This window comes from Labrus bergylta, chromosome 19 (genome assembly GCF_963930695.1).
Source record: "Labrus bergylta chromosome 19, fLabBer1.1, whole genome shotgun sequence".
In the NCBI taxonomy this organism is placed as follows: Eukaryota; Metazoa; Chordata; class Actinopteri; order Labriformes; family Labridae; genus Labrus; species Labrus bergylta.
Genome location: NC_089213.1, coordinates 9,066,436 through 9,093,098, shown reverse-complemented (window position 1 = coordinate 9,093,098; position 26,663 = coordinate 9,066,436). Strand labels below are relative to the sequence as shown.

General features: G+C 41.6%; 1 protein-coding gene across 8 annotated transcripts in view; it reads right to left on the bottom strand.

The window, feature by feature from the left end:
- The window catches only part of ptprua (protein tyrosine phosphatase receptor type Ua), a 205,373-nt gene that overhangs the window by 27,645 nt on the left and 151,065 nt on the right, over nt 1–26,663 (bottom strand). For 2 of the 8 annotated variants that reach the window (XM_020638009.3, XM_020638011.3), the window contains exons 12-19: nt 24,514–24,793; nt 20,650–20,686; nt 12,412–12,550; nt 11,031–11,060; nt 10,445–10,605; nt 9,909–10,096; nt 3,019–3,091; nt 2,394–2,470 (exon numbers count right to left, since the gene is read on the bottom strand). In XM_020638009.3, coding sequence (XP_020493665.1) covers nt 2,394–2,470; nt 3,019–3,091; nt 9,909–10,096; nt 10,445–10,605; nt 11,031–11,060; nt 12,412–12,550; nt 20,650–20,686; nt 24,514–24,793 — 985 coding nt within the window. The remainder of the gene's footprint in view (nt 1–2,393; nt 2,471–3,018; nt 3,092–9,908; nt 10,097–10,444; nt 10,606–11,030; nt 11,061–12,411; nt 12,551–20,649; nt 20,687–24,513; nt 24,794–26,663) is intronic. The other 6 variants (XM_029278066.2, XM_020638016.3, XM_029278067.2 and 3 more) reach the window with 4 other exon arrangements.

Genomic DNA, 26,663 nt, shown 5'->3' with positions numbered 1-26,663 from the left:
GCAGAAAATGGGTAATGAAATGGTTAGAGAGCAGCTTTCCTTTGGCACCTGTGGAGAGCATAATGTTCAAAAGCCTTTAATTCCCATGTTTCCGTGCAAACGACAAAATGTATTAAATTGTAATCAGCAACTTTAATGCTGGACCCTTGGAACATGTACATTGCTAGATATTCAGATTAAGCAGATCAAGTAGTCTGATGATCAGACAGGTTGTAGACAAGTCAGTAGCTTCTCCATGTACGGTAATACAAAGCACTTTTATTTGGAGAGTAAAAGTGAGAACACCCAAAATATTATCTGTAATCACTCCAATTGCTTAAGACTGACAGATTTGGTGAAAGTTTACTGTTCCTTCTGTTTAAGACAGACCCACGGAATCAACTCCTTTATAAGGGCACCTAAAGGTCCCATATCATGGCAGGTTATACTTCCTCAAATGAACCACTTTCTTCCTCGAGAAGCACAAAGCATGTAGTTTGGTTTGGGATACCCAAACTGGGTTTAAATAAGTGAACTAGCTTATTAAGTTGACTAACAAACTATTAATGTTTTTTTTATAGGAGGTAACACTAATGACGTTTCACACACACTTAAAAAAGGTCGTTGATTTAACTCTGGAGTCAGACTTCGGCCTCCAAGTAAATCCTGCAGTTTGTTTGAGCCATCAATCCCCTCTGACTGGCTAAACAGAAATGTATTTTATTTATACTACATAACCTGAATTATACCTTCTCTGGCTTCTTAATTTGAGAGGTCTTCGTATTACCTATACACATAAATATGAACTGAAATGAGCTACATTACTGATAAGAAACCTCAAAAATATGAGTTCAAACTAAATATGACCAGTATTACCAACGGGGAAAGAAATGCTGAGACTACTTTAAAAGGCGTTGGAAGTTTTAGGTTGACATGGCAAACTGGTTATCCTGCCTTTCCCAGAAAAAAGACAGACGAGTAAAGATAAAAGAGAATTTGTCTTCCATACACAGAAATTAAGCTCCTCAATCTGCCATGGAATCCATTACTTCCCATGCTCATCCTCACGCCACCTTATTCCAAACAAATTACTGCTGCTTGCAACTTAAATGTGACAGAAATACTTTCCTGTGCACCTGAGCAAGAAAAGACCACCTGACATGGGATGTTAAAAACAGCCGACCATGAATGTTTGAAGAATTTAGTGCGGATTGTGTCACTTTTTGTTTTAAATCTGTCAGCGGCAGACTGCAACAAAAGCCACAACTAAAGATTTGGCAATAAAGATGCCATGCCTTTAAAAAATATGTAAAACTGTGAAACAGGGAACAGAGGAGAGGACAGTGAAACCCTTCAGTTTAACCTTTAAAAAAAACAATGTTCCATTTATCCCAACCTCGGTGTCTTCCATGAATCATTTGGAATCATTTGGCTGCACTGTTGTGAGCCAGGGGTCTTGGCATGACATGCAGGCGCTGCTGTAGATGGCATAGTTAATGACATAAAGGTCCTCGTAGCGTTGTTACTAATGGAGCCCTCATGGAGCACTAAAGGGGATAAAGTGGCCCTGCTGAGGCCAGTATGCTTTGACGCTCTGCTTTAACAAGCACCACCCACATACGCTGAGTCAGCCTTTTGCTACTGATCTTCTCTCCACTTTACATTTCCTTTTGTTGAGCATACAACAGAACAAACAAAAGATGTGTTTAAGTATTCAGGGAACATACAGATCTGCGTCATACCATGCGATGAGGGCTTTAGTAAGTAGGTCCAAAAATGGAGTAAATACTGTCGAGAGCAGTTCATCCATAGCCTTAAGTGATCCTTTCATCATAAGTGAGCAGCAGAGCCGAGACCCCTGGTCTGTCCTGAATGGAAACGTGAAACTGTTGGTTTATCTGATGCAAAGCTGCAGAGATTGGATCTGGCAGGAGTGCATACTGCTGCAGGGACTGGAGAGACTCCCTGCCACACTCACTCGAGCAGAACTGTAGGTGAGATCAAAATATCTGAAGGTAGATGAAAGGATCAGCTGTGTTTTATTGGGTCCAATTGTGGTGCAATGTCGCCTCACGAAAAGCATTTTGGTGAGTCATGTGGCCCAGTGCTCTCAGCTTATGGGCTCTTGTAGGATCTTTGGGTTTGCTGGGATAAAATCTTGCCGTAAAGCCCTGCATGTAATAGCACACGTGGATAAAATGCTATGTTGTGGGTGAGATTTCTAAATGACAGATCCGTCTGGCTTGACATAACCTCAGATGGTATGTGCAGACGGTCAAGCACCGGGGTCAACTTTGACAATAGAAGACGACTGGTGCAAGCTGTTAAGGAGGGGCGGGAGTGGGATCAGCAAAGACAGAGATGAAGGAGTGGGAGGAGAAAGAGGAGGGAAAACCAGAGTGAAGGCGACTTACGTCTATGTAGTTGGCATTGACATAATCAGAGCTGGGGTCGGCGAGCAAAGAGTGAAGCTTGACTCGATGGCGATCATCTGAAATGAACAAAGACGCATTTAAGGTTACAAAAACACAAAGAGAACTATCTAGAGTAGTGGTGGTAGCTAGGATTCTTAATTGTATCATATTGTATCGTATCCCTTCACAGGGTCTCACATAGCAGAACATGACAAAAAAAGGTTGATGTGAAAAATGGGCGCGCGCACCGTTCACAGTATGTGTGGATTGAGGGTAAGACTGAACTCTGAAGGGCTGTTTTCACAAATCAACACTAACATTTTCACGTTAAAGCCACTGTCAAACAATCTATTCAACTGATTAAACACAACTAGCACTGTAACAAGAGGTGTTCTCTCTGTAGAGTCAACAACCACTCAGCTGGGAATAAAGATAATTATTGGGTGGCTTCGGTAGAGGGAAGTAATGTTGTTGTATGGTAATTAACTTCACTGTTTAGGACTGTCATTAACCTTAAGGTGTTCTGTTATCTGTACAGTAAAAGTAAAATAAAAAAAAACCTTCTGACACAGAGCCAAGTAAAAAGAGCATCTTTGTTTGTTTCTTGTAGCCTTGAAGTACTCACGGTTAAGCAAGCTGTCGTGCCTTCCTTTGGTCTTGTCCTTCTTTTTGGTGACGTCCCAGCCATCAAAGAAACTCTGCAAAACAAAAGTATATAAAAAGAAGACTTTACAAAAGCAGGCGGGGGGGGTGTCTTTGATACATCGTGAAACTCACACAGAACCAACATGGAAAATGCAAGTGTTACCCTGAGGTTGTCTGAGTAACTTTACTGTTACAGCATCTTGCCAAGTCATCGGCAGACATCTGCCACAACACAGAAGGGGAGAGGACTGAGGCTGAGAGATGACACCCGACACTAAGAGATGGCTGTGGCCTTGAGAAGGAGGAGGCCGCCCACTGCACTCATTCTCATTCTTGTCACAGCCTGAGTCCCCGCTGATTGAAGGAGCCGATGCTCTATAATACCTCAGTGTTAAACTGCTAAATTTGTGACAGCTGTTTATGACACCTGTCTTGTAAATCTGCCACTGAAGCAGGATGAGTCATTGAATATAAATCAATACTATAAGTAACGGGAGAGCGAGCAGGAGAAAATAAACAAATATGAGTGTGGATGGGCCGGGCTCAAGTCCTGTCATATTTGGATGAATGATGAGTCCCAGTCTGATCTCCTTGCTGTAACAGTGGGCACATTCAGACGGTCAAACTGATACACGGCGTCTCTCATCTGCTGCCAACCAATCCCCCGTGGATGAGCAAATTAGGACCACCTGAGGCCCAGCAGAGTCACACAAAGCAAGCTGATCAGGGGATTACATCTGCTCCTGGATCCTGCACAGGTAATGCTCTATCTAATCCTGTTTAAAAAAGATGGTGGGGAAAAAAAAAAGTGGAGTACAAGCACCAGTATTTTTAGAGCTTTAACGACTTTGATTTCAACTTCATAGAACTTCACATGAGATATTTACTGTCTATAAATATCTCAACATGCTAAACTCAACATGCAACAAGCTAAACTCAACATGCTTCACTCAGACCCCCAAAATGTGGTTTCAAGTTCTGTAACATATTCACAAGTAAATAAGCAACAATCAAAGGTTGAAGTCCAAATTCCTTTGTAAGTTAAGCGCATAAAAGAGAATTACATGTTTTTTTTCTGTAACTAGACTTTAGTGAGCTCGTATATTTTTGATAACTTTTTAAACCATGTTTTTAAAATGATACAATCTTGTGTATGCTAAAGGTTGCATCACATGTACTGAACCTTCAAAATAACTACAGATGCTCAGTGAAAGACTGAATCAAAAACTGCCAGGAGCAAAAGAGATAAAAACCCCCGTCTCAGTCTGTGAATTCACATTGCGTTACGGCGTTGAGGAAGCGCGGCACAGTGGGAACTCCACATACACACACAGTCAGACATACACGCAGCGCTGCGCTCCCTGCTGGTTCCTCTGAAACCGTCTCGCCTCTGTAATACCTCTGTTACTTACCTCTTTGCCACATTCAGAGTGAGGGCGAAACGCAACACGGCCGAAAATATTGCGGCTTAAAACGGCAATCTAAATAAGGCTCATGTTGCACAAACATGTTGGCCATTTTCAGCACAGAAACATTGCCAACGTGTATGTGCAATTTAGACAGTCTGCGGGAGTTCGCCTGCAATTTTTGGAGATTAAAAACTAGAACTGACCCAAAATTTGGTGCCTAGGAATTTAATTGTTGTTGCCGTGGTACAGAAACAGGTTTCATTTTGTTTCATTTTACCGGTATCAATTCTCAGTTTAAAATTCTGGTATTGTGACAACGATAGATCGCAGTCTCGCATATTTGGGGTCTAAATGAATCGTGGGTACTGAATATTTTGTAACTAATCCAGTAGATTGCTTCAACTTGCAGCAACAAGACGGGCTGTAACAGCTGCAACGTTATCCTGAGAGGCAAGCAAGTCCGATGTAAGTACTTCCACCAAAAAGGGCTTGTTTTTGTGGCGTATTGTAAGAGTCAGACAACAAAACTGAAAGCATCCCCTAAGAGAAAGACCCATGGGTTTTTTTTTTTTTTTACAGGACACACCACTACATCACTCTAACCAGACACCCTGGACTCCATTCACCAGAGCAGAGTTCTTTTTGTGTTTAGTGTCACAAACCAGATAATCTGCTTCATCCACATCATTTGTGGGGGATTTGATCAGATTTGATCCACTTTGACACGGCAAACAACCCCATAACAAAAATTGAATTACTGCTCAATTATTCATTTTGAAGATGTCCTTGCACCAATAAGGACGTTTTTTTCCCCCAAACCAGGCCCCCCTCACAGTTAAAATACAGAAATCATCTGTGTGAAATACCCAGAACAGTTTCAAATGAGAGAATGGTGTGTGTCATGTCGGAGCCAAGTACTTATAGTAAGAAGCTTACCGATGAAAAGGCTTTTAAGGTCTTTCAAGTGTTAAATAGACATACGATTTAACATTTAGTGGCTATTTGTGGCTAAGTGTTCATGTATGACATTGAGGGATCGGTCTACATTTATTCACTGGTTCTGGTTCCAGATGTTGGTTAGCATCACAATACTAAAGCCTGGTCTGGTTCAGTTCGGTACAGTACCCGTTTATTGGTGTGTCCACTGTCAAAAGTTGGGAATGGTACCAAAATAAGGGATCGGTACAGTCCTACTTTTTTGGTACCCTTCTGTTGGAGTGCCAAGGTTACCGATCCGACCCTAAAGAGTCCCTTGTTTACTGTTTCCCTGTTCTTCTTAAATGTTTAACTTAATTAATAGCGGGCTACACTGTGTTGGGCTGCTATGATGTCACACTATTACATAGCTGACGCAGCTATCTCCATCTGGCTAACACTCCGTTTAACAAATAAGGGTATGGCTGACTGTGGAAACACAAGCAAGTTAAGGGTTTACCTTACCAAACTGAACCAAACTGACTGAACCAAACAAGATGCTTGGTGGAAACAGGGCTATACAGTAGCATACCCACATTGTGGACTTGGCTCATTCAACACCCCCCCCACCCCCACCCACAATGCCCTGCAACATGTCTGATCAATGGCAGCAGCACGACCCTGTGGGAAATAAGGGTTATGAAGTCTGACAGCAGTGAGCACGCAGATCCCCTTCATCTTGTTTATTTCTCCAGGCGATGGGGAGCCAGACTGAGGAGTGAAAAAGCGACCCACATATTGATTTTGGAAGGTGGGGGGGATTTGTTGGCCCCTCAGGGATCTTAATGAATCAGGGGAGGGAAAAAAAAAAAAGTGCATCTGGCTTACTGCAGGTGGACGTGTGGGGGAAAAAAGACTTATAACCACTTTGTTGATGTGGAGGACTAACTTCAGCAATCATAATGAGTCCACCGGGGATCAGAAAGTTCAGTTTGTCTGCACTAGCTCTGTTATGCAGATTAGATAAAACATCGTTTTACTGCTTGCTCATGCATATGAAAAGGCTCCATTGAAGCTTTTAAAAAGTAGATGGTCGTTTGCAGTAACACATAGGTAGGGCTCTGCACACTAACATAACCTAAAAAACTGTCAGGATGAAATTACAGCACTTATGTTGTTTTTTTGTCTCATTTCTTTCTCAGCCAGAGTTTCAAGTTTGTTCAGACTGTTAGAGAACATTTTAAATAAAACCCCATAGGTTTGAGCCCAGTCTCAGTCTGGATGTTCTTGAGAAGTCTTTCTCACTTATGTTAACGTTATGGTATCATGTGGGCACCAAAACATTCTTTGAACATTATCCTGAACAAGATCTTTCATCTCTGAACATCTTATGCTCAACTCATGGGAAGCTGCGTGCTGCTATGACGACCCCCGTTTTCCTCTACTCTCAGACATTCCCTCAGAAGTAAGAACCTGGCTGCAGAAGATTTGCTACCAATTAATCCAATAGAGCATGATACGTCCAAAGATGTTGTTGATTTACAAGGTTGGGCTGTAGGAAGCTGGATCTTCACCCCAAAGGCGTTGGATTGAGCTGAGATGTGCTGCCTGGTGTAATGTTCAAAGATAATTTGAAGTTGAATTTTCACCTTTAGTCTCAGGTTTGATTTTTCCAGGATTGATTGCTTCATTGTATTTTACTTACGTGTCACACATACAAAGTGCCCAACCCTCATGGGCTTATAAGACACCAAAAGAATTAGGTGCAGTGTTTCAACAATTCATAACATTACAAAGTTGCATGCTGCTTTTTAAAGTTCAGTCTTAAATAGTGTATGCTGTCTTTTTCTCCCAGAAGGCTTTGCAGATATTTTCTGCAAAGATATTTTCTGGGCCTTTTTTGCCCACGTCTGTCTCAAACCCATGGTCGCTTTGATGAGGAGTATTGCCTCGTACATGAGGCGCGCGGCACGACCACCAGGCTACCCGGCACCCTCAAAGGTTCCTCCTCTAAATTACAACTCAAAGTTTTCATAACAATCTAAACACACGAAATTAACATTAATGGAAGACATTTGAAAAAAAAAAAAAAAAAAGTACATCCCCAATGTCATCATAGATGGGACAGTAAAACAGAAAATAAATCACCTAACTCACACAACAAACAACCATCTCTGTGTTCCTCAGGAGTGGAATTAGACCGGCATGTCTCTAAAGCTAAAGCTAATGTTCAAGGATCTAAAGGGTTCCTTCTACCTGGAGTTAGTCTGTGGTTCTCCTGCAGTCTTGAGACCAGCGAAGTTAAGGCATGATAACTTCTCGGCCTGAAAAAGTGACCGCCGTCTTTGTATGTCTCTTTCACACATAGCTTAACATCTGAGACACTATATAAAGCTATACCCAAGCATGGCTGGGACCCGTTTCCAATTTTTTGAGGATTCTTTTGTCCTCAGTAAATATGCTCAACCAGACCTGCAAGTCATTGTTGGTCCATTTGTTGTACGCTTTTATATCAAGTCCACTGGTGTCCAAACACAATACATAAAAAAATCAATAATCTGGTTTACAGAAATCGGTTTTAAAATTGTGTGTTAAACCTCATGTAGCACAAAAAGAGGGACATGTGGGTTGATAAAATAAGAGAAGATGAGATAAGATGTACTTTATTGTCCCCAAAGGGAAATGTGTCTTGGACTCTGTCTGGCAGTTCCAAGATAATTAAAAAATACATAAATAGAGAGAAACAACAATGTCCCAGGAGCTCGATTCAGACCCTTGTCTCTGTAGTGAAGTGCTCAGAAGGCTTCTAGTCTATGGGGAATGTTTCTGAGGTGAAAACACAGGGTTTTTAATCTAATAGTTCCAAAAGGTTTAAGTCTGAGCCAGGTCAGTAGCTTCCTTTAATTTGCAGATTACTGACTACATGATTTAAGACTGTCCAACTACAAAGCTGAAATGTGTAGAAGCAATTCATGCAAGCACATGTAATCATGTTGTTTAAATCTTGTCTAAAAGCTGATCTATATGCTTTGGCATTCCTAGACCAAGTATAAGAGTTTGTTTGTTTCTATGGTATTATTCTTTTATGTTTGTTTGTTTCGTTTTGCTTTGTCTATTGTTATTTATTATTTTTCTCTTTTTATGCTTTTTGTCTATTTGATGTAAATCACTTTGTCCAACTCTGTTTGTTTGTAAATGTGCTCTATAAATAAAGCTGGATTGGTTTGGATTGGAATCAAGCTAGTATCTGATAAAACAGGGGGCAATATCTGATTGGTCATTTAACACAATGAAGAGTCAACACTGTGGTTCAGGTTAAGCTAGGTTTAGGCACAAAACATGACTTGATTAGGTTGAGGGAAATACTGAGAAACTCAAACATTATCATTGTCTTGTCTTTATAACTTCCCTCTGATTTATTGCTTAACATCCAGCTGACAGCAGTTTTAATCCCCAAACTTATCAAAGTTCTTTTAAAGGTTAACATTCGATGTTTTGTGGAACCAGCCGAGAAAAGGCTGATGCTGTTTTTTTTTTTTTTGGGTGGACAGTCTCTCTTTTTTAGCTTTTCTATTGTAGCATCCCACACTTCCTTCAAAATAAGCTTTGTGTGAACTGACACATACAGTACAGAACAACCCGAAGGGCTGTGTGCAGCCCACTCAACACTCAACCTTCTCTCTACTTCCTTGTTTTAACAAGCGTATGAGGGGCCTTACCCAAAATGTTCAAACCCTAAAACAGTTTAAACATAAAATGTCATACACTCTTTCATCATTTCCCTAAATTTGAACTAAAGCTTTGAATATTTGTCTACCATTGGTGTGAGGATTTCTTTCATTGAAACATGTTGCTGATTGGATTGCAATAGATGGAAGAAAAGAATGAGTAAATAGCTATACCATGATGTTGATTTGTGAAAACTCTTGTCTTGAGACACTAGGAGGGGGGTAGCGAGACGCCTTTCAAAAACAAATACTGATTTGAAATGACTTCAAATAACTTATTTTACACATTATTGTGAAATAGTCCTTATGTGAGATTTGTGCTGAAGTTAAAGTGTACAATTTGAATGTAACATTGTGGGTATCTGTTGTGCTCTTTGTAAACACTGCAATCATTTAATTATCTTAAGGCTGCTGTAGTCTTTAGTGTTGTTCTAATGTCAGTGTTTGGATAGGCCTTTTAGTGCTGATGTGTGCAACGTTAAATGCTTGAACCACTTCCAGGGACAGAGACAGTCTCTCGCATTGTTAATTCTGGGGGTCTCTGGATGAAAAGTTTGGGAACCCCTGCTCTTGACCAAACAATCAAACAACTCTTACAATGTCAATTTTACAAATGGAGTGTGATGCAACGTCAGGATGTCTAAATTAAAATAATATTCTGAGGCATGTCATTTGACCCACCCATCCTGAATATCCATATTACTATGAATTAAGGCCGCATAAAAAAATGTAAGCATTATTTAGCCAAACACTAAGAGGCTTGCCAAAGACCAAAAGAACATCTTATTACGACCAGAGTTTATCTTCTCACGTCTTACCTCATATTCTTGCTTGAAGCCATACCCTTCAGCCGTCTTCATCTGATTGATGTGCTGCAGAAGATCGGCCACTCTTACGGCCGGGTGGAGCTGACCCGTGTGATAAGGCGAGCTCTTCCTCCGACAGTGGCGGTGGGGCGAGCCTCCCAGTAAGCTGCTGGACTCGTTGACGGAGCTGCGCTGCTCATCTGGGAACAGAAACAGAAACTGTTCAAGGCCTGCTGCTGACATTATGCACTGCACAATGTGAACCATGCTCTTTTTTCATTCGTGTAAAACCTCGGCTGAATAAAGTCTAGGGGGCAGCTCAAGGAAATATCAGCCATTCTGCCGAGATGTGAGTGCTGACAAGCACAGCAGAATATTCAAACAGACAAGAGACTTGCAGGAGACGTCTCTGTCGAGAGCACCTTATGGCACGGCAGAACAGATTGGATACATGCTCGCAAGTAAACATGGCTGAAGGTCAGAAAGGAGGGAGCTTCATCTCACTAGACACTCTCTCAAGAGTATCCATATGTTCCTCGCTGTCTTACTTCGAGCGTTGCAGCCGTGGGCATCCATGAAGGAGTGGGCCATCCTCTCATCCTGCTGGAGAGTGCTCTGCTCTGTCATACTGCAGTCCAAGGAGCTCAGCTTCCGACTCTTCTCCTGCCTGTAGGACATAGCCGCCTTGTTTATGGCCACCTTCTTCCTACTGTAGAGATGCAGAGGAGAGGCGGGAGGATAGAAAGAGAGAGATGGGGAAAGGGAGCGATAATAGAGGACAGGGTAGAATAAGAGAAAAACAGGCAAAGAGATAAGGAAGCAAGGAGGGCTGGTGAGGAGATGAGAAATTGGACTGAAGGGGAAATATAGGTGCTACAAGATTGAAACTGGACAAGGGGGAAAGTGTGATTTTGTGATAGCAAAGAGAGTGCCAGGGATGTGTCAGGCCGGTGGCGGAGGTGAAAGGAGAAGGACAAAGAGGACGAGGGAAAAGGGGGTGGGTCTGTACTGTAGGATGCGGCGGAGAAAGAAATACTGATTTCCACTCTAAAAATCCTGGGACTACAAAAGAGCAAGCAAGGGAGAGATGGCGTCAGGGTTTGAGGGGTGAAAGATGGAGAAAGAGTCACTTACGGGTAGTAAGGGTAAGAATAGAAGTCCCTTCTGATTAGCATGAAGGAGGAGGAAAGGAGAGAGACAGAGAGTGAGGAGAAAAAAAAGAAGAGGTGACTAATGGTTCATCAGAGAGATAAATGAAGATGCTCAGTGTGTGGGAATGTTGTCGCAAGCAATCATGAAGCAGGACCGAAGCTTTAAGAATGACCAAGGGCGCCAGTTGTTAACAAAAACTCAGGTCTGTGACTTAAATATTCTACATTTGTACATACTCATCCGGATTATATCGGTTTCTATGTTGCTGTATTGATGGTGTTGCTGCACTCTTCCTTCAGTAACAGTCGTCGGCTCGTTTTCCACCAGATTTAACTTCCATTCAATGCTTTACTTCCCATGAAAACATCACAGAACCATGGCCTGTAACATCAAATCTAAAAACACATTATTGTATGTTGTACGTAAAGCTGTCCTGTGCTGTGCCTACACTCTATGTGAGGTCATACTTTGTGCACTGATTGTTTTTCTTTTGCCTTCTAGGTTGGACATTTCATCTCTTCCTAACCATATTTACATTAAAGTTCTTCTATAAGCAGAGTGGGTATATCTAAGCACGTCTGCTCCTTTGCCCCCCCTGTGGCTGTCTGCTTCTTTTTGTGCCTCAGAGATTGGACCACTGAATCTTATCAGTCACCGCCTCCTTCCAGACATCCCATTCATTCTCCGTCTATTCTCTGAGAGAAAATTCCTCGGCTGGAGAAGTTCCTCTCACTAAAAAAAAAAAAAAAAAAACAGGCAAAAACAACCTTCCTAACCAATTACTTGCCCATCCACTGGCACCTCGCAGCTGCTTGCCTCATGTAATTGAGTGGGCAATGGAATAACATGCCCCTTGATGAAATATTTCACACTCAGATGAGTGTTCCACCATTGCCCAGCGAGCGAAGGAAGAATACACTGCAGGTGCCGTGGACGAAAGAGGTAATTTGCAGGTGGAAGGCAGCCAGCGATTTCCAGTGCGAGCATTCTGCATTTGAATGTGCTCAGCCAACACGCAGACCTTGAAATTAAAAGATGAGATGAAACACAAAAGCTGGGCTGCAGCAATGGCGGAGGGTGGGGTGGTGGTGGTGGTAGTGGTGGTGGTGGTGTGGGGGGGGGAGTTTAGGATTAATGTGCTACTATTCCGCTAACTCTGGTAGTAATTCACTTGTGTTGCCAAAAGCTTTCCTCAACAGACCCTGGCTGCCAAGTGGGATAGAGATAAATTCACTCTATTCAATGGGCTACGCAGGAACAATAAGACTGTAAATGTTTGAGTCGGGGAAAAGGTCTCATCTCACATCAACAGGCCAGCAGACACACACAAAAAAAAACAAAAAACAATGTCACAGCCACTCACCCCTTCTTGACGATGATGACGATGGCCCCGAGCAGCAGGATGAGGACCACCAGACCGCCAGCGCAGGCCCCGAGGATCAGACCCATGTCCTCGGCATGCTGGGACACCTCCAGGGCTCGCTTAGAGTCCTTGCAGGCCGCTGCACAAGAAAGACAGAGAGGTGAGAAAGATGAAGGGATGTCGTCCACTGTCTGTGGTTCTCACATCTAATAGCAAACAAAATGCAACACGTCTAGTGTCAATAATTCGTAACCACATTCATTCTCGCTTAATTACCACAAACAACAACGATCGCCAAGGAGATTGGCAGCCTCTGCAGCGTCATGATTTCAGTCTGCTTGTTGGGAAATGCTGCTGGATTTACTCGACTGATTTATGCCACAAAACAAGACAAATCTGCTCGTCTTTTGCCACCGACAGAGCCCAAACTGTGGGATCTTCAGCATGATAAAGATGTATTTCTAGATATGCAAATGGGTTTGGTTTTATTTGCCTCATGTTTTGGATTTATTTACATAGTTTCAAAAATCCACAGCACTGAAAAAAGACATTCAACAACATCACAAGCTTATCTTCCCAATAACAATTTCCTGTTTGACCTTTGACTTGTTTCTACTGTAAAAGAATTCTTAGCGAATGAGAATACCCTTAAAATCTGAACAATAACAATATCATGACGGTTGTGCAGAGTGCTGAAATGTTCTTTATTCTAATCTGCCTTTAGACCATTCTTAGCTGGAGATGAGAAACGCTTTGATTCTCTCAGTGTTGTCTGATGTCCTGCTTTTGGGTTTTGTGTGAAGCAGCTGTTTGCTTAAGAGCATGTCCTAACAGCACTCGACACGAGCAAGCGTCAGTGACAAAACCAGCCTGTTTCTATTGTCCCCTTTTTGAGTTATCCTAACTCCCCGCGAGCGAAGCAGCGCTGCCTCGCTGTGTACTGTACCCGTTTCTACCACGACGCCCCGTTTCTTTTTTTCCCCCTCTGTCGCACGCTTAGAGAAACGAGGAAGGGTGAAGGAGGGTGCTCTACACGGCGCTGACACTCGCTTTTCTTACTCGACACAGCTTGCTAGCTTGTTGTACAAAGAGGAGATGACGGTGCGTTAATAGAATCCACATCCCTGACTGAAAAGTTGTGCTTTGAATTGAGTCAACAACAACGGAGAAAAACCGCGAGCCGTTTATTGACGAGCCTTTGTGTGGTGATTTGAGTCAACAGCTCCTAAATACAAAGCACCACACTTCAGTTTGTCCACCATCAGTACAAAATCACCAGATGTTGTATTGTTTGCGAGTGGAAAATCAAATTTATAGAGCAAATAATTATATATCTAACGGATGCATTGTGGACAGCCAGCGTGCAGTCATGCGCGATGCGACGCAACATATTGGCCTACCTGACGTGAACTATGAATTTTATGGAAAGTCTCATTTAATCCTTATTTGGTTGCAATTTTTCAAACAGTAATCCTTGCATTGTTTTTTGTTCTCACTAGCGGTGGTGTTATGTCCACCGGCTGATTCAAACAAGCTAAGCATGGAGGCATGCTCCAGGTCACCACAGGTTGAATTGCAGCTTTTCACAGAGTAGATTTTACCGCTCAATTATAAAAAAAAAAAAAAAAATCGGAGTGTATCACTATGCAAAAGCTGTGCTGAAACCAATGCTAGAAGCCTCAATGGTATAAAAGGCGTGAACACTATTTCAGTGCACTGATATCAACAATGTGAGTGTCTGCAAAGGGAAGCTAAACATGTTTGGCTTTTTGCTAGAGACAACACTCTGGTTATCTTACCGAACTGATGGCTGCTCTCATTCAGGCAGCTTCTTTCCCCCTCCTACCCATTTGTCACAGTCTCAGTGCGTTTCTGTCTGCATTTCCATCTTTGCTAGCCAAGAGCATGAAATCTCCCTCTCTGTGAATCATCTTGCTCCCCTGTTGTGTTCTATCCAGAGGTGAAAAATTGCGATCAAGGATGAATAGAATGAAGGAGTATTTTTACACTGGTGGCAGCATGCTTTTTCTTTTCCCCCCCGTTAACAATCTCTCCCATTGATGAGAAAAACAAATAAGGCCGGCGAGATTCAAAAAAAGACATAGAAACATCTGACTGTCTCGGGCCTGACTAGACCAGTTTGGCAGCAATTGGATGACATGTTTGTATTTCATCAAAGCAGTTATTACTTTGTGACTGGAAAAGACAACGACGAAGACAAAAAAAGACTACAGTACACAGCGAGGCAGAATGCTGAGTTTGGCTTGATAAGCGGTGGATTGGTGGTGGAGTATATCTGCTGGCAGACATCTCAGTCTGACAGATTTACCATAATCATAGAAATCACCCTGGGTGAGTCATTCTGCTTTTAGGGCCCGATTTAAAAACTGGCTATCACGGTCAGTTTCATCTCGCCAAATAATGCAGCAGTGGTCATGCAGGGGAGACCACAGGGGTGCAATGTGTCATCATAATTTGTCGCTTCCTTCGGTCGGTCTGAAATTTATCAGGCACAAAACTAATATATTCAGGGCACTCACTAATTAAGGCCTTAAAAGGAGGCAAGAACTTTTGGCATCTTTACAATTAGCACCAACGCTACAAGAGCCCCCAAACCTTTTTGGGACTTTTAAAAAGTGCTGCCCAAACCTTTTTAGCATGAAACCTTGTGAGTTGCCTATCTGCATGGACTTGACTTTGCATGGACTTTGTAGGTGAACAAGTTATCAAAATAATCACGGGTAGGATCAGACGAGATTTTTAGCAAAATACAGAAATAGAGAGAAAAGATGGAAATAAACGTATTCGCTTGGCATTCATTTTTCTCGTTGGAGCTTTGAGAATGTAGAACGAGTAACATCAGCACATTGGAGATGCTTCTGCACGTGTAAAAGCACTTTGCGGTTGTGGGTGTATCTTTCGCTCCTGCAGCGATAGTCATAGACCCATTAACTGACCGTTTGGTAATAATGAGATACACGATGAGATATCTACACTCCATACACACACTAACGGAGACCAAGACATACCCAAGACCAGAGTGCTCAGACACCGAGTCAAGACCAAGTCATTTAGGGATCCACACTGAGACAAGACCAAGTCATTTAGGGATCCACACACCGAGACAAGACCAAGTCATTTAGGGATCCACACTGAGACAAGACCAAGTCATTTAGGGATCCACACCGAGACAAGACCACGACCGGAAAAAAGCCTCTCAATGGTGGTCTTGACTGGTCTCGAATAAAAACCCGGAGTCTGCCCAGTCTGAGACCGAGACAAGACCGAGTAAAAATGCTTTCAATTCCAACATGAGACCTTCAAAAAGTAGTCTCGAGACCAGTCTTAGGACCAAGACTGATCTGAAGTACTACAACACTAGCACTATTTAAACACTGCTTTATTGTCAGTGAGACCGGGCACAGGGATTTTGTCAGTAAATGTGATTAACATTATGATAGTAGATTTTCATTGATCCTTGGATCACATGTTCTGATTTTTGGGGGTCTGTGCGTATGAATCACAGATCAGCTGTGATCAGCATCATTATGACGCTGTATTTGATCAGCAGGACAAAGAAACACTCTTTGGATCAGAAAATAAACACTAGAGAAGGCTTGACCTCCATTGTTAGACAAACTATAAAAATGTTGTTCAGTGATCATTTCAGGAGCTCTCACTCCAAAAGTCTCGTCACAATAAACAATCTGCTGCTTCTATTTGAGTCTCTCCTTGTTAAAAAAAAAAAAAAAAATTTTTAGAAGTACTCATCAATCCCAAACGCTCAGAGGAACTTGATTCAAATGAGGGTCTTGGCCTCGCTACAGTGAGAAAAAATAAACCATTTCAGTATTTACGGTAAAAAAAAAAATCCTCTTTATTCATCTGTCACACATTTTGAGCACAATTTTCAAAATGCTTGAAAAGGTATCTGTGAATTTGATGCTTTCCTGCCAGCTGAGCTGTCATGAATAATCATTTAAAAAAAAAATCTTTCAATTCGATTAGATTTGTAATATACATGTTGTCAGTGTTCTTCTGTGTCAGCTAGCGTTGGCATCCGAGGACATGAAAACAGAAAAAGGGCCCGGATGGCAGAGAAAGAAAAACACCCTCGCCCACCTCTGTGCTGGCTTCACAACTGGCAGCATCTGTGAGTGGGAAGCCGGTGAGAGCGAATGAGAAGCAGCCAGCAGGACTGGACCTGTGTGTGCCCCCCCCCCTCCACCTCCACCTCCACCTCCCTCCGAGTCGACTGGAGTAGCATCAACATGTCCTCGGGGCCTGCCTGCCTGCCACAGATGTATATATGCATAGCTACAGTAAAAATGTCCACTATAAATATCCCTGCAACCCAACTCTTCCACTTACGTGACTCGCCAGCAGACAATAGTAAGGCATGAGTCTTTGATGTCATCGCACTTCAGATAAGAAAGAGTTCAGGCAGAGGAATCCAATTTAACTGCCACCCTTCTCAAGAGCACTACAAACTTCAGACATAATTCAGCAGGGAGCAAGGAGGGGAATAACTCCATTTCACCCTCTGTCTCTCGCTCTCTCTCTCCCCTATTGTTTGAACTGAGAGGCTTCTATCAATGTCTGTCTGTCAAGCAAACACTCCTGGTCTCTTCCTCTCTCAGGGAGGAGAAGGAAAAAAAAAAAAAAAGGGATACGTTGCTGCAGTCTGGATTTCAAAGCCATCAGAGCCCAGGAGGGGTTTGCCAAAATGTCAGTGTCAGTGATTCAGGAGGAATAGAGTGAGAACACGGATGCATGTTTGCTTTCACCTCTCCCCCGGTTGTGTCTCTGTTGAGGCGAGATTGGCACAGGGGGCTTCCTTTTTTCGCGGCACCCAAAACAACACTAAGTCCGTGTCAAATCCCATAAACAGCGGACCTGATCCAGGATAAGTGTGGAAGTCTCTGACATGCACCGTGCACCGAGTCCCTGGGATCCTACGGCGGCGTTTTTGATCACCTACAGAATCACAATTTCACTTATTCCGCGTTATGTCGGCGAGGAAAAAGATAACTGGCGGCCTCTGTCTCACCCCAGCAAGGCGGCTTCAGTGGAGCATTTTTTCGTTTTTTAGATTTTCTCGCTTTCTTTGACCTGCTTCTTATTTTTACACCCTCATTACAATAGATAATGGTTACGTTTTTTATTCAGCAGCTTAATTGCTGAGACAAGGGGATACAACGCTGCCAGACAGAGTCTAACAAAGGAGTCCGCGGGGCCAACACAAGAGTAGACAGGTGTTTAACAATTCCCCAATATCACACTTTCATCTGCACTTTATGATTTATTTCAACCTTCTCATCTAATCCCTCACACCACAATGGCGCCATAATATACACACACATGTATATATAAAAGAGCAACAGGGTAAAGATGTTCACTTAAAAGTGCAAGTTCACCTTTAGCTAGTGTAAGTGTTTGAGAAGGACTTCATAAAAAAACGAAACATATGTCCCTGTTGATTTGATAAAGGAAAAGGAGGTAGTTATACGCACATCATGTAGGTGCAGTGGCAGTGCACAATCACTGTGGACTGTGGAAGAAGATAGGCCTGCACACTGTGATTTATTACAATTTAATACAAATGAAAATTAAGACTAATCGACTGGAAGTCTCACAATTAGAAAACACTCATACACAGTCAAAATTGAACATGTTAATGTTATGTAACACGGCTAAACACAGGATCATAGCATCTGTGGGTATTTGATGTCAAGCTAGTTTGTCGAGTGTGGCTAACGATAGCAGTACTAGCACCACCAGCCTCCAGTCCTCCACTGAATGTGCTCAGGCATTGTTCAGGTCAGGTGGTTAAATGCCAGTTAAACCTGACACAGCCGACATGTAATTTCATCTCCATTTTCCATATCACAATACTGCTAAATGGTACATGCTACATGCTACAACTGCACTTTTTGTTTCTTCCTCTGGCATAATCTACCCAGTTTCAGTCCTCAATATTTACAAGCCAGGAGAAGACATAGAAAGCCATAGAAAGACATAGAAAGCCCAACTGCAACTAGTCATGAAGTACCCCTTGTGTGAGGTTTTTCCAGTGCATTTGGGTCAGCAGGAGAAACACTAAAGTGCAGGAGCTATAGCCAACTGGATGTGAAAGCCTAGCAAGAAGATCTCATGTAATAATACTAATGTATAATGTAAGGTGTTACTCAGGTCTTACAATAACCTGGAACCAAAGTCAGTTAACAGCGCCTGCAAACTAACCTTTAAAAATGAAAACTCAATGAGAGTCAAGAATGCCGCCCAACACAGTTAAAATGATTACTCCTCGGGAATGTGCCGACACTATAAACTGAGAAGAAAACAAAAGTACTAATTTTCTAAATAACAGCCGATGGAAAGTGAAATCAATAATACTACCGTTTGAAAGTTTTACTGAAGCCCTCCTGGGCATTTCCACTAGCTTCATGCGACTCTGGGCAATTTTCAATCAGCATTTCTTTCATCTGTTTTTTTAAGGAGTTGATCGTTGCAGGTTCTGATGGCTTCAACTCTAACTTGGTATTTGAAGTAAAAAAAAAAATGTCCAAATCGATTTGAAAGAAATTTAAATAGTGTAAAACTACAGCTGGAATGATGTAATCATTTATGTTTTGTTGCCTCAACTACCATTGTTGTGATGATGTGCTGAAAAAATACCACCCACAACCGCTCTGGGCTCATGGGAAAGGCAACTAAACACAACAATGATGCATCTCTTTTTTATGAACCTTTCCTGTGTAAACAAGTCAATCAACAGCAAAATATATCAGTGATTAAAGCAATGTTTAAGGGCAGAGTTTTTACTTTTTTGGTGTTAAACAGTTGTCTAAATTCAACTGCAGATTTTTACATATGAACAGCCAACCTGGAGAATCAAGGTTTCAAGTTTGCTCTCTACTGCATTTTTTTCTTGCATAGATATTTTTATTACACAAAACATGTGTTCTTAAAGTTCCTATTAGGTTTCAACTTTGTACCTATTTTCGATGATGTTTTAAGAAACCACTTATTGTAAAAACAAGCTAAATGTTGATGACTCATTCTGCACTCAGGGCTGCATTCTTATTTTTAGGTCCAATTCAATACTCTCCAATGTCCCCTCCCTGTGACGCATGGGAAATATCAGCGTTTCACCTAACAACATTTGATTGTTCCCACAATATTGGCTGCTGTAGACTCCAATCAATCTCCATAAAGAGTCCCTCCTTAGTTTCTTTTTTTTTTTTTTTGTAAACATGTAAATACAAATCAAACAGCCTTTGCATGGGAACTTGAAAAAGCAGCACCATCATCTTGTTTTTTTGCGCTGTAAGAAACCTTTCTGCAATTAAATCAGTACAGGAATCAAAGAAAGAAGGAACAAAGAGACAACAGAGGAGAGTTTGTGATAGACACATTCAAGGTATAATTAGTGCCTCCAGGAAGTTCCCATTTCTCAATTGTATCATATAATAAAGAGTGTAGTCTCTACACTTTTAGAAAAGTGTCTTGAGATAACATTTGCTATGAAATGGTGCTGTACTGAGTCTGCTTTTCCTTGCTTCTTTGTCCAATCACTTCAACTTTTCCTCAAAATTTGACCAATCGCCTTGTACATTTTGAAGGATATACTTTAATTTGAATTGATGAAATGTGTTTTAATTTGATTTATATTAAGATGCATTATTGTGTTAGTCATGTAACTGACATTTATCAATGATTTATGCCCTTAAAAGCTTTTTTTTATCTTTATACAAATTGTTGTAATCTTTTTTTTTAAGATTTATTTTTGGGCATTTTATACCTTTATTGTAGATATAGGAAAGTGGATTGAGCTGGAAATCAGGGACATAGAGAGAGAGGGGAGTGACATGCGGGAAAGGAGCCACAGGTCAGATTCAAACCCGGCCTGCCCGCTTGGAGGATTACAGCCTCCGTTTAAGGGGTGCACGCACTAATCGCTAGGCTAACACCATCCCCAGATTTGTTGTAATCTTGAACCCTTTTTCAATGAGGCTACATGAAACAATACAAACAACTGCAACTATTTTTGCAACATCACTTTGCTCCTGTGATGTCACTGCGAAACATTGCAACTTTCACCACAACTTTTTAAGTCACAACTTTCTCAAAAAAAAAAGTCTGCTAAATCCTGGAGTGACTGTAATGAGTCATTTCCAATGTGATGATGACTTGGAATGGAGTTCCAACAGAAATGAAAAGTAAAGCAAGCGTTACCTTTGCGAGCGATCCGGATGCAGTTTATTCTGGTCTCCTGTGGATGAAGAAGAACAGGCCGAGTTAATTCAATTGGCTTGGTCCGATTGAAGACATAAAGATTAGCAGGAACAAAAAAAAACGAGCCCAGTGTAAGTTAATTATGAGTCACACAGGCGGCCATGTGTGTCAAAGTCACCCAGACCTTTGCTATGTGGAGGAAATAATTGAAATTTCAAAGCGGATGACATCGACTTGTGATGTGAGAGCCCTAACACTCTCCTTCACCATGTGAGGTCCCTCACCCTCGGCCCACTGATTGGCTCCATCTACCCCCCCATAACCAGTCACCTCTATTACAACAAGAGAGGGGCATGTTCCCAAATTAAGATTTAAGGAAGTTAAATCAGCCTTTACGAGCAATTATGCTAATCCATGCTGTGAGATTGGAGTCAGAAACCTTTCACCTAAAATGCTTGCCAAATTACCCTTTTTTTAATTGGAAATCTGTTTCAAGTGGAGCTCCATCCCCTCTCGTGTCGAACAGTGAAAGATCAGTCATATTTACTCCCACTCAGGGGTTATTAAAGCAGCGTCAGGTAGTATGTCATGTGTCACTCTGTCCTCTGTCAAGGTGGGCTTTTTGGCCTTTTGGAACAGAAACCCCCCAAAGGTTGTCAAAGTGGCAACTTAATGCAACTGAGCCTCCAGTCTTGTTAAGAAGAGGGATATCCAGACTGTTGTAGAGTTACAATCCTCTGGGAGGATGTCATCGAATTTCATTTCAGTATTTGATCTGCTTATCTGATCCAAACTCTTTCGAATCCCCTATAGGATACATGGAGGCTCAGTAAATAGAGTTATAAACATAAAAAAAGACTCATTACATGTATGCCTTCTTCACAGCTACCAGCTTCCATTGACTAAAATGATCTTTAAAACATTGCAGAAAACAAGAGCTGCTTGTGCTTTGATGCCTCAATCGGTTCATTGGTATAATTGTGCGTTTTACAAAAAATTGCAATGGATCCAGTCTTACAATTTATAGAAAATAACACACGCAATCACATAAACAAACTGAATTATCCAGGCATCATGAATCATCAACTCTCCTGTTCCACGAGTTAGTATTTCTGTCTTTATCAATAAAGTCTGTTAGCTGAGAAGAAAAGCGATTAAAAGGCAATTCTGCGGTTTTAAAAGAGTGTCTCGCTCCTTCAGATAATGACCCGTCTTTAAAAGGGATTCTTTTATGATGTTGTCAGACAGCTTGATAACGATCTGAGACTGTCAGTGGGAAAAAAAAACAAGTACTTGGAGAGGATGTAAAATGTTTAAGGACATTTGCCCTGAAAGATAATATTGGAGCCATTACAGCTGTGTCACATCTGGAGGTCGAAAAAGAGTAGCAGGGACAGCTGGTTTAAATGAGCTAGCAGAGCTAAGCCCTCCCTGTCGTATACAATAAAGATGAGAACATTCATATAACTTACAACAGATTTTTCTCCTAATTTTGGTGGACCTAGAGGAGCAACCGAAACTTAAAACTGATTAGTTACAAGTGATCGCTAAATGGGCTAATTTAAAGCTAATTTACTTATGTTTTCAAATCAAGCTAACAAACTGAGGTGAACCTTCCCGGTCCGTCTGTGAATGCCGCCCTTCCTGGAAAATAAACGCCAGCTGTCGCTCTACAGTAGCATTCTAGAAAAATGTTGTTGGTACATTTTTGTTATTTTTTAGACATTTACACCATTCAATGACTTTAAAAAATAAATAAATGTCACAAAATACGAGTACTGTCTTTACCTCTGCTAATAAAAAGAGAAAAAGACAGATATTAGATCCAACTATAGACTTATTAGCTCAGCTTGTATTTGGATATTTGCCATAAATGCTGGGAAGAGGGAATTTGGATAAAACAAATCTGAACTCAGCCTTTACCCAATACACATACAAGTAAGTGAAAACTGAGATGAGTGACAGGTAATCCCAGTTGATAAGGTAAGATAAACACGACAGAAGGCTCCAAATGAAATATCAGCATGCTGGCATTTTCATTTCTAGTGTAATAGATAGCAGTAATCTAGATATTGAGTTGTACAGATATGACAGAAAAGTGTGTGTCTGGTTCATGCTTGTGTGTCAAATGACACTGGCAGCTGCAATCATGCGTCTTTCAAGCGTCACTGAAGACATATCTGCCAAAATAATTAGTGTTTCAATTCAATGGCAGCTCATGTTCCACAGTAAGCCTCCTACAGCTAATTTATTCTGGGTAATTGTCTAAATAATTTTCCTTTTCTTTCTCCCTTAGCAGCACATCTGTCAGGAAAAGAAACCAAGCTACAGTAAGGAAATTAAACAAAAAATGTTTGCAGGACAAAAAGAAAAAAATCGAGAATCATTTGAATGTTCGTGTTGCTGTGTTGGCTGATTCCTCTGAGATATTGTTCTGTGAGTGATTTTAATTTTGTCTTGAAGGACACACTTCACAAATTATGTGCAAAAAAACAGCACAGCTCGCTGCTAATACCTGATAAGATGAGTACTTTTTTTTTTTTGCTGTTGCTATCTCACTGTGTTAGAAGTTACTGTACTCAGTAGACTGTGTGTTTAAGCATTGGTATTTCTACATCCTGATTGACAGGTAGCTGCGCTAGCCAATTGTTGTGATAAGCCCCTTTTCAACCGCAGGAAGTTTCCGCCGGGATCTTTTGATGTGCATTTCGACAGCAGGAACCAGGGTCTAAATTTAGTTCTGGGGTAAAAGATCTACCCATAGAAAAGATCCACTACAGGGGTAGTAGTTGCTAAAAGGTTCAGGAATTTTAGGGGGCAGCCCCTGCAGAGCTGAAAGTCTCTGATTGGTCAGGCGCAGCAGGGTTTTAGATCAGCCACCGTGTTTAAATGACGGAAGCTGCAATTGTTAAACCAGAGGAACCGTTTAGTTCATTGAAGAGAAGCCCCTGGAACTTTAAGTTCTGCAGACCTTTGGTTGAAAAGGGGCTTTACTTAGCACTCCAAGCATACCCTGCTGTATCTTTGATGAATAAAAAAAAATAAACATCATGTTGTATTGACAAAGACTTATTCCACATTGGCCTCACTTTTGAAGCCGGAGGCTACATTCACTTTTTGCATGAAGTCTAACACTCAGATGAAGAGTGTCTGCTTTGACACGAACCACAGGCCGACTGTGATCTTCATCTGCCAGCACCCAGAGGAGTCTGGCTGCACCCCATGTGGAGTCTGACACTGATATCTGCAGCCAGGCAGGCGCACATAAGCACCATATGGACCCTAATGATTTAAACAGCATTTACTCCCACTGCTTCTTTGGACACCGGTCACACTGATACTCCATATTCATGCCTCAGTCACTTCTTCCAATGCTCAAAAAGTTCCCTTTCAGATGGCTCTCAAGCCTGGGAGGCACAGTTTGATTCCCCTTACAGAAAAAAAAGAAGATTCTTCAAGTTTTTGAAGTGCTTCAACATGAGGGAATCTGAGTAAACATTGTATCCTGTTTGTAATTATCTTCAGAAACCTGCTCAGACTCATGTTGTCAGTTTGCCTGAGAGATGTTTGTGAGGGATTTTCATTTGAATACAATGCAACATTACTTATTTTTCGATTTAGCAGAGGGAAAACAATCGACCAAAAGCCACCCTGAAAATGCATTACACACACCAACCCATTGGAAACAAACAAAGCCTTGTTTATGCAGAGATGTGCTTCCTCTCTCCTGCAGCACACTGCCTCCCGCCTTTCCGACTTGCTTGACACAAATCGAAATTGACTGTCAAGGTTGCTAAAACATTAAAGTAGCGTGCCTGAGCAGCGGAAATAAAAAGCCCTGTCAGGCATCTTAATACGTCTTACCCCTCTGAAGTTGCTGGTGGCCTGGAAGTAGATGAGGTAGTTCTTCGTCGGGTCTAAAGGGCTGTTCCAGTAGCCGTTGTAAGTGTGGTTGTCGCCCACTGTGAAGGGTGTGGCCTCGGGGAGGCTGCTCGGAGTCAGCTCGGCTGTGAAGTAATGCGGGGTCCCTTTAGCCTGCGCCTCATTGTGGGTGTTTGGCGTTGGGAAGCAGTCGACAGAGCCGAGTTCTCTCCTCCTCACCTGACGCGTCCCGTCCTCTTCAACCACCACCACCTGATAGGCACTGTGGGAGGACAGTGTGGACCTTAGTACTTTAAAAACAGTTTAAAAACCTGCTATTGAAGCAAAACATATTTTTTACCGTTCCTATTTTATTCAGTGACGTAGTATTTGAGCTTGAGAACTGACCACAGTCAGTTTCATACAGCTTTTCCCTGAATCCTTGATCTCCCACTCAAACAGTCACTTCATGAACTTCAATTTGCGCTGCCTGTTCTCAAACTGTTGGCTTTGCACTCACTTAAATTGATGCTTTTACAGATTTCTTTCACTACAGCTTCAGCCCATCTCCTCATGTGAACCCATGAAATGTCTGCTCTCAGATTTATGCTCCAATCTTGTTTTTTTTTTGTACAACAACCCTGTCAAAATCCCTCAGCCAGTAGATCACCAGATATAGAGTTGGCCGGTGTTATCATCCCTGCTGCATTGTGGGCATGTTTGCTTTATTTTAGAACGTTTCTATAATGCATGGTTACTCTTTTACAACATCTACTTCCCTTCTTTTCTTTAAACTTTCGGAATAAAAAGGCACGTCATAGCCTGTATGTGTCTCTACTTTTAATACCTACATGAGATAGGAGGTGTATAATGACAATTTTTCCTTGTTGGTTTGCAAGACAAAAAGAAATAACACTACCCTGAAGACTCAGTAGCAGGAGTCAGCAGATTGCAGACTATAAAAAGTAGTGTTATCATAAAGTCAGAGATATACACCACTGCTTGTCTCGTGAAACAATCTCAAAGGTATTCTCGAATCTCTAAGAACATTATTCATATGTTGTGATATTATCTATCATATACTCGAATGGGGCGCAGATGGCCTAGCGGTGAGGTCGTGCCCCATGTAAAGAGCTTTTTGTCCTCCAAGCTGGCGGCATGGGTTGAAGGCCAAGTTGCCGCTCCTTTCCCGCATGTCCTTCCCCTCTCTCTCTACCAATTTTCTACTAAATCCACTGTCCTTTCAATTAAAGGAAAAAGCCCCAAAAAAACAAAAAACAAACATGTATTCTTAACATGTCATTGCTGTGTTCAAAATGTCACTAAAACTGAGCAGGATTGTTCAAGAAACACAACTGTTCAGGCAACAGGGTTTGTTGTAAACATGTCAACAGTTTAGTTAAGAGTGGACTTTGCACAGGATGGCAGGTATGTCAGCTCAGATATGTAACAGAGAGCCACTGAGCCGGTCTGTTTTATGTGATGAACCTCTACAACAAACAGTGAGCCTTTGTTTAGTCTTTCAAATCAGTTGTGTCTTACCTGGAGGTTTGTTTACAGCCTGTCTGATCGTCTGAATGTTTGTGTTTTTTTGCCTCATCAAAATCATTTTTGTGCAGTGTCATCAGGTTTAAAGATCTCAGCAATTAGCTCGTTCCAAAATCATAATTAAGAATGGGAATATGTAACTATGATCCAAGTTATACAAAACCAGTTTCAACCTGGAAACAGTTGCCCCTTTTCCTAGCGCTGTAACAAAGTTCTTTATACATTCATATTGATTCCACAACGGCGTAATATTGGTGTCCCAGTCAGTGAATTCACATTGCTGTATTTTAAATCTGTCTGCCATCGTAGGGTAATTCTTCTTTTATATCTGTATTGATGTAACAGTATGTGTGAGACCCTCATAGCAACTGATCTATATTTGGATAGGAGCCAAGTGTATGTTGTGAGCTTGAAAGAAACAATGTTTGTTGAGACTGGAATGTATACTGTGTGTCTGACATTTACAAGTGAGGGTAATGTCATCCTGCTAGCCTTTTAAAAGTATACACCCAAAAAGAAAAGAGTTTGTAGGCTGTACCTGCGAACAGAATATAAGCAAAGAGCATCATAAGCATCAACAATTCCAGAAGAAACACCCCCACCCA